The sequence below is a fragment of the Sarcophilus harrisii genome, chromosome 5, assembly GCF_902635505.1.
Source record: "Sarcophilus harrisii chromosome 5, mSarHar1.11, whole genome shotgun sequence".
NCBI lineage: Eukaryota > Metazoa > Chordata > Mammalia > Dasyuromorphia > Dasyuridae > Sarcophilus > Sarcophilus harrisii.
In genome coordinates, this window is record NC_045430.1 from 7,236,042 (window position 1) to 7,246,699 (window position 10,658).

At 50.9% G+C, this 10,658-nt stretch overlaps 1 protein-coding gene across 1 annotated transcript; it reads left to right on the forward strand.

Moving 5' to 3' along the window:
* Window positions 1-758: 758 nt before the first annotated feature.
* On the forward strand, window positions 759-10,016 carry MIOX (myo-inositol oxygenase). Its single transcript, XM_023505539.2, has 10 exons — window positions 759-854; window positions 1,967-2,035; window positions 2,239-2,319; window positions 2,742-2,904; window positions 6,636-6,703; window positions 7,127-7,236; window positions 7,709-7,776; window positions 8,096-8,145; window positions 8,466-8,578; window positions 9,452-10,016. The coding sequence occupies exons 1-10, from the start codon at window positions 840-842 to the stop codon at window positions 9,558-9,560; spliced, it is 846 nt and encodes a 281-aa protein (XP_023361307.1). The 5' UTR covers window positions 759-839; the 3' UTR covers window positions 9,561-10,016.
* Window positions 10,017-10,658: the final 642 nt, after the last annotated feature.

The window sequence follows — 10,658 nt, forward strand, 5'->3', positions numbered from 1 at the left end:
TACTATAAATGGTAAGGCGACGATTGCTTGGAGTGTGAGAGTATTCTGACTAGCGGAGGGCACACTGAACCTTTGTCTAAGTAAAGATGTTTATATATATATATATATATATATATATATATCCATAAATTGTCTCTGATAGGTGGGGCTAAAACACAGAGTAGAGTATTTTTCTTCCAAGGTCCTCTTGCCAGATGTGAGAAAACTCCTCCGTCCTTTGTCCTCCTTGTTGGGAGCCTCTCTCCCCTAGCATCACGGCGCCTGGTCAGAGAGGGGAGCCTCAACGATCCTGGTTTGATTAATGGTTGTCTTCCCAATTTTCCCTTATGATTTAATGCTTCTCCATTGGCACATTTCTGACTGGAAACTGAGGCGGTTCGAGCTCCTAAGTAGGATTTCCAACAACTTCTAGCGACCCACCCCCCTCGTTTTCTGACTGAAATTTGCCTTCTTTGGGGCTTCATGAGAACCCATTCCTCTCCCATCCCCATTCTAGCCAATCCCATCCCATCCCATCTTAACCCCCATCCTGTTCTCTCTCTAAAGAGGTTGTCTGTGGAGTAGAGGTCAGAGTGGGCCTTCCAGGGAAGGGGGAAGGGGAAAGACTCTGACTTATTAACTAGTAGTGAGCAGGCCAAGGTCAGCCGATTAAATGGTCACTAATTACCTCTTGGCTAGGACCAACTAGCTTGAGTTAGATCTGGTCACTTCCACTGATGTTTATGTAACCTAAGGGCATATATAAGAGCCCCCTGGGCTTAGACAGATCACACACAAGCCACAAGTGACAAGCCATACACCCCCTTTCCATCCTGTTCTCCATTAGGCCTGTGGTCAAGATGAAAGTTCTCGTGGTGAGTGTCCTGTCTCTCCGGATGCCTTTCAAAATGCTGCTGATTATCCCCTTTCTCTAAGTTGCTTCAGGGTCCTGAGCTCCTGGGTCTTCCCTCCTCAGACTGCTCCAAATCCAGAGCTCCTAGATACCCCCTTTCCAGGCTGTGACAGGGACATCTTGGGTACCTCCCTACTTGCTCGGCTATTCCAGGGTTTCCCCCCCAGTCCCAGTCTGCTTCCAAAACTTTGAGGGAAAAGAAGGGCTGGGTATATGGTTTGGGAAATATGTTTTGGGATCCTGGGTTCACTGCTTAGCCCCAGTTCCTATAGAACCCAAGATCCACTCAAATAGGCTGCTAAGGGACAAATAAGGAAGAGGAAGCAGGCTGGGGTGGAGGGCAAGTGACTGGTTGAAAAAACTCAGGTAGAAGGGAGCGCAACCCAAAGACTAGGGTCTCCCAGGTTCCCCCAAACCTGCATTATCATTTTCCCCCTCAATCTTGGGAACTAGAGCCACTCTCTTCATTTCATTAGTGGGGAAACTGAGGCTTACAGAGGCACGGCAACAACTATAACATCTCATAGTAATTGTGGCTCCGAAGTCCTGGGTCTCCCCTCTAGATCCTTTCCTTCCTAGGAGAGGGAGGCCAGTCAGTTAATTTGGCTCCTTCTTCCTGTCCTCAGTTGCTCTCCTCCCTTCGGGTCACAGGCTCAGCTGAACTTAGGATGTCTTGTCTCATTTTCTCCTGAAACAGGGATGCGCCTCACAGTGGGAGGGCTCTCTGCTCTGACCCTTGGCTCCCAGGAGGTCCCTCACCCCCAACCCCTGGGGCCCAGGCGTGTCTGAGAGGGAACTTGAACCAGGCTGGTGGGTCGAGAAGGAGTGTCAGCGAGCAGGGGAGCATGCCTGAGTGGGGCTCTGTTTTCCCAGACTGACATTTCCAGGGCCGTGGTCCCAGCCCTCCCAGGGTTACTACATTGTTTTCTCTCTCTCTCAGACACTGATGCTTCTGGGCCTGGTGGGCTGCTTCCCTTACCCTCTCCTGCCCCTCCTGAGGCCTTCTTAGATAGAAGACAAGCCTCCCCCTGCTCTCCCAAACTGGCCAAGCTCACCTCCTCCTTTTCTCCATAGGGTTCGGACCCTTCTCAGATTTACCAGCCCGATGGGGGCAAAGACAAGGAGAACTTCCGAAACTACACCGTAAGAGCTTCCAACTTGACTCTGATAGTGCTCCCTGGTCCTGGCCATCCAGAGAGAGCAACTTCAGGGGCCACGAAGGAGGAAGGGTTTGGGGCATGGGCGGCCAAGGGCTAGAAGAGAGAAGGTCACGGGGTTAGGGATGACAAGGTGTCAGTGGGATGGGAGGGGGAGAAACTGGAATCTAACTCAATTGGGACTTGCAGTCAGGACCCCTCCTGGACCGAGTCTACACTACCTACAAGCTCATGCACACCCACCAAACCGTGGACTTTGTCAGGAAGAAGGTGAGATGGGAGAAGGGGTCCTTTGCCTTGTGGTGACAAATCTGAGTCAACAATGGTGGGCTCCGTCCTCAGTGAGGGTTTCATGCTTTTGGTGTTGGCTTATTTCCTGAGAGTGATGGATCTGTAACCTGGGGTGATAGAGCTTGTGACCTAAGGATGGTGGAGCTTGTAAGTGGGGGATGAGGAGCTTGTGATCTGGGGGTGAGGAGCTCGTGAGCTGGGAATGATGGAGTTTGTGACTTAAGGATGATGGAGCTTGTAATTTGGGGGGTGATGAAGTTTGTGACCTAGGGGTGATGGATGAGCTTGTGATCTGGGGGGTGATAGAGCTCATCACCTGGGAGTGATAGCTTCCTTGGGTTATTGGATCCATTCCTAGAAGATAATGGATTCTTGTTCCAAAATATGGTTCTTCTCCCCAGCACGTGGAATTTGGTGGATTCTCCTTCAAAAAGATGACTGTGATGGAGGCTGTGGATCTGCTGGATGGGCTGGTGGATGAGTCTGATCCCGATGTGGACTTTCCCAATTCATTCCATGCATTTCAGACGGCCGAGGGCATCCGAAAGGCTCACCCTGACAAGGGTATCTCATGCTTCCCAGGGGTTCCTTCTTTTTGTCCCTATTCCTTAAGAGCTCTCAGCTCTCTCCTTGTATCTTCTCTGGAACAGACACACATGGAGCACCAGTCTTACATAGGGGGGTGGTGGCAGCAGAGAGACCCCTCTGGTCCTGATGGTCCCAGCCCCTGCTGCTAGTTCCCTCACTTGGCCTTAGTTTCTCCCTCTGCACAATCAGGATTTGGACAGGGTGATCTCCAAGGCTTCTCTGTTCACTTCCTTCACTTAAAATCTTGTTTCATGTTCAGGCCTCTTTCAATTCCTTCTTGGGTTGAGGAGATCAGAGGTCACATTCTCTCCTCTAGAGAAGGTCCCCTCCTCACCTGAGCCAGGGAATCAGGGAATAAGAGATAATGGGAGTCAGGCAGAATAGATAACAGTTAAGGGACCACAAAGGGCCAGACTCGGGGAACCTCCAGGTTTAGAACAAGAAAGAACATCCTTTTCCCCGGCCCTGGAGTGAGGTGCAGGTGGGGAGGAAGGGAAGAAGGAACCCAGCCCAGTCACAGAAAGACAGAGGAAAAAACCCAAGACCACGGGATGTGTGAGTCATAGCTCTCCAAACCCCAAATCTAGGAGCAGCCCAGGTCTCTGTGGTCAGAGAATTAAGGGTGAAGTTCATGGAATCATTTTCCCTTATGGCACCGTATCACTGTAGGTCATTCTCTCCACCCAATCACTTATTTAATATACTCATTCATTCAAAAACACTGTTTCACTGGATTATGATTAATAGTCCATTGTTCTGATTATTATTTCCAAAGTAATTAGTCTTTGATATTCAGTGCTTGATGAGTTATTGCCCAGGTGGGGCTTTTTGTGACTGAAAAGATTATGATTATTTTATTATGCTCCCATTCAATTATTCCTCTACTGTATTCATTCACAGAATTAGAACCTAGATTCTGCATGTAAGCAGTAATTCCCTCCACAGCATACTCTTCAAGGACCCCTTCAGCTTCTGCTTGAAGCTGTCCAGTGACAGGAAGCTCACTATCTCCTGATGTCCCATTTAGGGATGGTTTTGAGTGTTTGAAAGTTTTCCCGACATCCTTTGTGAATCCAAGGCCTGAAAGCAGCTTGTCCTAAGTCCCTGGACTTGAGGAAGGAGGGATCCTGCTGCTGAACCTGCTATAGCTGCCAGGGTCCCCAGTCGGAGGGGAGAGGGTTCTCTAAGAACTTGGCTCAGAATGACAGAGCTGGGGAGGGAAAACCAGCCTTCTGCTGGCGCACATTAAAGCGGTGGCAGAAAGTGGTCATGTCTTGTCTGGGGACTAGGCCCAGAGAAAGTGAGATGATGATCTTCTGTATCCATCAGAGAGCATCCTGGGTACTGAGTCCAGGTCTAGGCCCCACATTTAGGAAGAAATTCTTTTTCCCTCCAACAAACATTAATTAAGATGCAGAGCACTGAAGATCAAGCAAGTGTCAGAGAGGAAATAATTCCTGCCCTCCAGGAACATATATCCTGAAGAGGTACTTCAAATCTCTTCTTTCCCAGGTATGGAGATCAGTATCAGGTGGAAGGAATACATAGGAAGTAATTTAGAAAGGGGCCTCCAGAGAAGGAAGACGGGAAAAGTAAAGCAACAGCTGACACATTTCTACTGCTATATGCTTTGCAAAGCCCTTTCTACATACGAGGGAGCCCCGGCATTTCCCCCTTTTTTACAGATGAAGATACTGAGACTTCATGGAGTTAATGGAGCTGTCCTGGCTCATTCCCAGCTAGTCAGTGTGAGAAATAGGATTTCCTCCCAGGTCTCCCCAGGCTGTAGATCCCGCACTCTTGCCACTTTATTACGTTGCTTCTGTGATGAAAGCTCAAAGGAAAGAGGGGATCTGAGAGCAGCCGGATGATTGAGGTGTTTAGCCTCGATGCTTTCCCTGGAAAGAAAAGGGAGAATGAGAGAGCTGGTTTCAAATATCTGGAAAGCAGCCCTGAGGAGGAGAGCTCCTCCTCTCCATTCTGCTTCGCTCCAGGGAGCAAGACCAGGGACACTGGAGATTTATAGAGAGACCAGTTCAGGCTTGAAGAAGGAAACATTCTCTAATAAAGGTGATCTCCAGGGAGAAGAGACTGCCTTGGGGTGTGGGAGAGTTCTCCCCTTGGAAGTCGGATTGACAACAGCTCTGGGATTTGTAGAAGGAGTTTCTGCCCAGTTCAAGGTCTGACTAGATGTGACTACGGCCTCTTTCACTCCTGAAGTTCCCTGATTCTGAATCAGTGGTGTCAAGGCAATGTCTTACATGAAGCCTTCCCTGATTGCAACCTTGGGGAAACACTCTCTCCTTCCTCTAAATCCCTCTAGAGCCCTGCACAATCCATGGCATATTTTTCTTTAACAGTGTCTTCCTCAGTCTCTCAAAAAAATCTCATTTTTTTTTTTTTTTCTGTACCTCATGTGCACCTCTTGCCACTGATAATTAAGATCCTCATCCCTCCTAAAGAGACAGTAAGAATATCCCCAATCTCTATGGAAGGGGCTCTGGAGGCCAGTGTTACACAGAGGAGGATTTTCTTTATAGAAGGAGAAGGAAGAGGAAGAGAAGGAGGAGGAAGAAGAGGAAGGAGGAGAAGAGGAGGAAGAAAAGGAAGAAGAGGAAGAACAAAGGGAAGGAGAAGGAGGAGGAAAAGAAGAGAAAGAATCCTAGAACAGTGGAATGGGAGGGGCCACAGAGAGGGTGCAAGGGTCCAATCTCCTTTCCAAGTGGCTAACAGGAGGTCAGAGGGAAAATCAGGCCTTGGTATCTGATCCCCTGCGGGAGCTCTCCGTCTCTCTCTGATTAGAACAGGAGGATGGACACCCAGTGGAATTTTTCTTGTGGCCTCAGACTTGACCCCAGTCTGTCTTTCCAGGCAGCCTCAGTATGCCCCTTTACACACTCTCTGCCGCTCCCTGATCGACCTCCTTGCTGTTCCCTTAATTTGGCAAAACGGCACCTCCCACTCCTGTTATACCCACCCTCCTGTCTTCTGTCTTTCAGAATCCATTGTTATTGTTCAGTTCTTTCGATTGCATCTGATTCTGTGACCCCATTTGGGGTTTTCTTGGCAGATAATGGAGTGGTTTACCATTTCCTTCTTCCCTTCATATTTCAGCTAAGGAAACTGAGGCAAACAGGGTGAAATGACTTGCCTAGGGTCACACAGCTAGTGTCTGAGGCTGAATTTGAACTCAGGACAATGAGAAAAAGTGACTCTGGGCACCCCGCAGCTGTCCCCTCAGACTGTTAGCCACAGAAAGCTCTGCTTAGGTTTGACTTCTCTCCTCAAACTGTCCTGTACCTTTAACTCTGTCTAGGAAGTTTCTCTCCAGAGAATGTAAGCTCCTGGAGGGCAAGGCCCGCTTTTCACTTTTCTTGGCATCTCTAGTCCCCTGCCTTAAGCTCCTACATAGGAGAGCTCAGATAAATGCTGGGTGGATCGAACTACCTGCTTCCTCCTTTGTAGAATGGGTACAACTCATCTCACTGATATTTCTGGAGGTCCCTGGGTGGATGGTGCTGAAGAGGTTCTAGGGAGATCCAAGCATGGATCACAATAGGTTCCTGCACTTGGGGTGCTAGTAGCATACAGTAGGGCACCCCTCTGCCCTCCCAGGCCAAGAGCTGCCATTGCAGTTACCCCCTCCTCCTACCTCCACCTTCTCAGAAGTCTCTTCCCCAACACCTGCCCTTGTCCTTCCTCCTTAGACTGGTTCCACTTGGTGGGATTGCTGCATGATCTGGGGAAAGTCCTTGTTATGGCTGGGGAGCCTCAGGTAAGAAGGATCAGCTAAGATGGCTCAGCTCTTGTACTGCCTTCTGGGCTCCAGGCTCTGATCTATGGTTTAGGGATTCTGGAGTTAGGGTTAGAGGCTGGACTGGTTCTGGGCTCTGGGTTCTAGGTTCTGGGTTCTGATCTATGGTTTAAGGATTCTGGGTTGGGGGTTAGAGGGTGGACTGGTTCTGAGCTGGGGGTTAGAGGGTGGACTGGTTCTGAGCTCTAAGTTCTAGGTTCTGGGCTTTAGACTAGGAGGAACTCCAAGCTGAGTTTTGGTCACTGCCTAGGTGGATTTTGAGCCACGGGTTCAAGGGACTGGGCTGTGAGCTCTTGACTCTGATCCATTCTGGGGAGATGAGGTGGCTCAAGGTCCCATGAGCTGTGACCACAAGTCCATGACTCTGCTGCTTCCCACATCCAGTGGTCGGTTGTTGGAGACACCTTTCCTGTGGGTTGCCGCCCCCAAAAATCTGTAGTCTTTTGGGATTCAACTTTTCAGGACAATCCTGACATCAAGGACCCTCGATACTGGTGACTCTCCCCCCCAGCTCAGAGATCTCCCCATTAGATAAGCCCCTGCCCAAGTTCCTCCCCTCCACACCAACCCCAGAGATCCCTCCCCCAGTCCCTCCTAAAGATCTTTCCTACAGAGAGACCCCCCAACAGATCTCTTATATAAAGATCCTCCCCTTATTTTCTCCCCCCCCCCAATACATACACACAAACTTTGGCTTATATTACTTTGTGTTTAAAGATAGAGAGACAGAGACAGAGACAGAGACAAAGAGACAGAGAGAGACAGAGAGAAAGAAAGAGAGAGAGAAAGAACCCCACCCCATTTCCCTTCTCCCACCCTGAAGAGTTCCTCCTTCAGACAGCTCTTCTCAAATCTCTCCTCCCAGAGATCCCTCCTTTTGCGCCTGAATCAAAGCAGAGTCCCCCTCCCCCAGGCCTTTGCCCTTCTCCCTTCCCCACCAACTCCCTAACAGTCTCAACCCTCCAGCACCGAGTATGGGATGTATGAGCCGCACTGTGGCTTGGAGAACGTACTGATGTCCTGGGGCCATGACGGTGAGATCTTTCCCCTGGCCTCCTCCTTCCCCCCTCACCCTCTCCACCCTGTGTTCTCCTAAAGACGCCCTCCCCAAAGAATCCTCCTTCCCTCAATCACAGAGGAGACATAGGGACCCCCGGAATGAAAATCATGAACCCCAACTTTCCTTTTATAACTCAGAGCCACCGCTGCTGTCTGTGGGCTCCTGGGAAAAGGGTTACAGGTTCTGTAGAATGGAGCCTTGTGGGATCTCTCTTGGGGTGATGGCGGTTGGGGGGGGGTCTTTGATGGCCTGTAGGGTGGAGGCCAGGCCTGTGACCATCTCTTCTTATACAGAGTATATGTATCAAATGATGAAGTTCAACAAATTCTCCCTGCCTCCTGAGGTGAGTGGGGCCAGAATGTCCAACCCCCAGCCTCCAGTTGCTAACTTCTGAGAAGAGAGCTCCATGGCCTTGTACGATTGGGTCTTGTTGGGCTTAGGCTTTCTGGGGACCTAGAGCTGGACTTTGGAAGGGACTGATGGTGAATTGGGGCAAGCAAGAGCTTGGCAGTTGCCGGGCCCCAAAAGGTGGCCTGGGTGGGCTTGGGAGGGTTTGGAATCAGGGGAACTCACCTGATGAAGCCAGGGGCTTGGGGGTTGGGGGGCTGGACTAGGGAGGAAATGAATAATCAGGGGTCACACTTCCTCCCTTCCTCCTTCTAGGCCTTCTACATGATCCGTTTCCACTCCTTCTACCCTTGGCATACGGGTGGTGACTACCGGCACCTCTGCAGCCCCCATGACCTCAGCATGCTGCCCTGGGTCCAAGAGTTCAAGTAAGGGCTGGGGTCGGGGACTCGGCTCTAGCTCCCCTCCTCCAGCCAGCTCAGAGGACCCCCTGATGTTCTGTTTAGGGCAGGATGTGTGGGAGGAGCCTTTTAGCCAGAAGCAGCAGCAGGGGTGAGCCTGGGTCAGGCTGGGGGACTCCTCAGTAAGAGATGAGCCATCCTGGGCTCTGGACCCTATTCTTCTCTTCTATAAATATGTATAAAGTGCCCACGTGTACATCTGGGTGCTGGGGATCCAGGTGTGAAGAATGGCACAGGTCCTGCCTTCAGGGGCTTCCTGTGTGAGCCCAGGAGGGAGGCCTGACCTTGCAGTCCAGAGCCCGCATCCCAGCTGCTTACACTCTCAGGCAAGTAGCCAGAGAGTCTGTGTGGCCAGTGGCCAGTGTCCCAAGGCAGGGTAGCACCGAGGCCTTCCCACCAGGTCCGGCCCAGGCCTGAGGAGTCGGAAAGCACAGACATGGGAGACTGAGGCAGAGACAGAAGGGCAGAGCCTGGCTGCTCCTTCTCCGACCCGGTCCGGATTTCTCTCCACCCCTAGCACGGCCCACCACAGTCTGAGAGTCTTCCCAAGGACTCATGCAGGGGCTTAGGGCATCACGGGTCCCTGCTGGCATCCTTCCATTCATGTATGGAATGAGTGTTTGTGTAGCAGGAACCCTGGGTCAGGAAGGCAGGAAGTACGTTTGGGAGGAAGGATCCCCGCAGCCATTATCAGCCACTAATGTCTCAGTCAAGTTTAGCTGATCCTAAACTAAAAGGGACAGAAGCCAGGGAGGGGAAGGAGAGGGGGAAGGGCAGAGGCTGCTCCTCCTTCCTGGACCATGCTCAAGCCCACCGCCCCCTTCTCTGACCCTCTCACAGTAAATTTGATCTCTACACCAAGTCGGAGGACCTGCCAGATGTGTCCGAGCTTCGGCCCTACTACCAGAGCCTCATTGACAAATATTGTCCCGGGATCCTCCGCTGGTAATGGCCTCTGCTTGGGACTGAGCCCAGACTTCTAGGTCTTCATATAGCCCCTCCAGGCTCACCTGCCTCACCAGGGGCGGCCAGCCCCTTCCCTTGTACACACCAGCCTGTCGTCAGGCCCCTTTCTCCCCATTTCTCTGAAGGAGGAATTATCAGCCCAGAGACACCTCTGGGGCACCGGCCACCCCTTCGGCCGACCTCTCCATCTCAGTAACATTATCCTGTATCATTATCCTGTACCATTATCATTGACACCCCACTGCAAACTCCATCCCTGTCATGTCATCATTGCCGATCAGCAGGTTCCCATCACTTCCCTACTTTCCATTTTCACCATCACTGTCAGCTAGCTGGACCATTGCTCTGGGGGTCCCCGGCCAAGGTTCAGCCCTCCAGCCACACCTGCAGACCTTTCACACTTTTACTAAGAAATAAAGAATGGTATCTTTCTTTTTACTGTGTCTGGAGAATTACTAGGAGTGAGATCTCAAGGTCCAAGACCTCCTTCTGGGACATTCTCCACTCTCAGCCCCCTCCCACAACCCTCTTCTTTTCTCCCTCAATCTCAGAGAGCAGCTAACTGCTTCCAACTCAACATCTCCAGCAACGGGGCCTCAGGACCAGAGCTGCACCCCAAGTTTGGCAGTAAGGAGAGTAGAGGCTGGGAAAGAGGAGGCAGAGGATGAGAAACTGGGGGTTTTAGAACTGCAGGATATGTGGCCAACAGGAGGAAAGAGACCTTGAGGACCCTGGCTGATGGGACTGGGATTTAGATGAATATCCCAGAAATGTGAGAGAGGGGTCTGCTTCCTGCAGGGTCTCTCTTTGCTCGTGAGGTTCCGAGTGCTTTGCTTTGGACTTCTAATCAGCTCACTTTTTCTTTAACGCTGTCTGGACTGCACCATGGGCAGCCAGAAGCTGTGCAGTATCACTGAGGGTACAGTTAAAGACAAAAGTCAATTCTTGCCCTTGGGAGTTCCCATCCATCAGGACTCATCTAAACCCAACCAATTATTTTACAGAGGAGAACACTGAGGTTTGGAGAAGGGAATGGTACTAAGGTCAGACAGGTAGGAAGTGGTTGTCGGCATGGGAGGCC

Bases quoted from the DNA above. Each gene is read 5' to 3' on its own strand.
- MIOX (XM_023505539.2), top strand. The intron at 2,036-2,238 runs GTAAGAGCTTCC...TGGGACTTGCAG, and splicing joins AGAACTTCCGAAACTACACC to TCAGGACCCCTCCTGGACCG. The intron at 7,237-7,708 runs GTGACTCTCCCC...TCAACCCTCCAG, and splicing joins ATCAAGGACCCTCGATACTG to CACCGAGTATGGGATGTATG.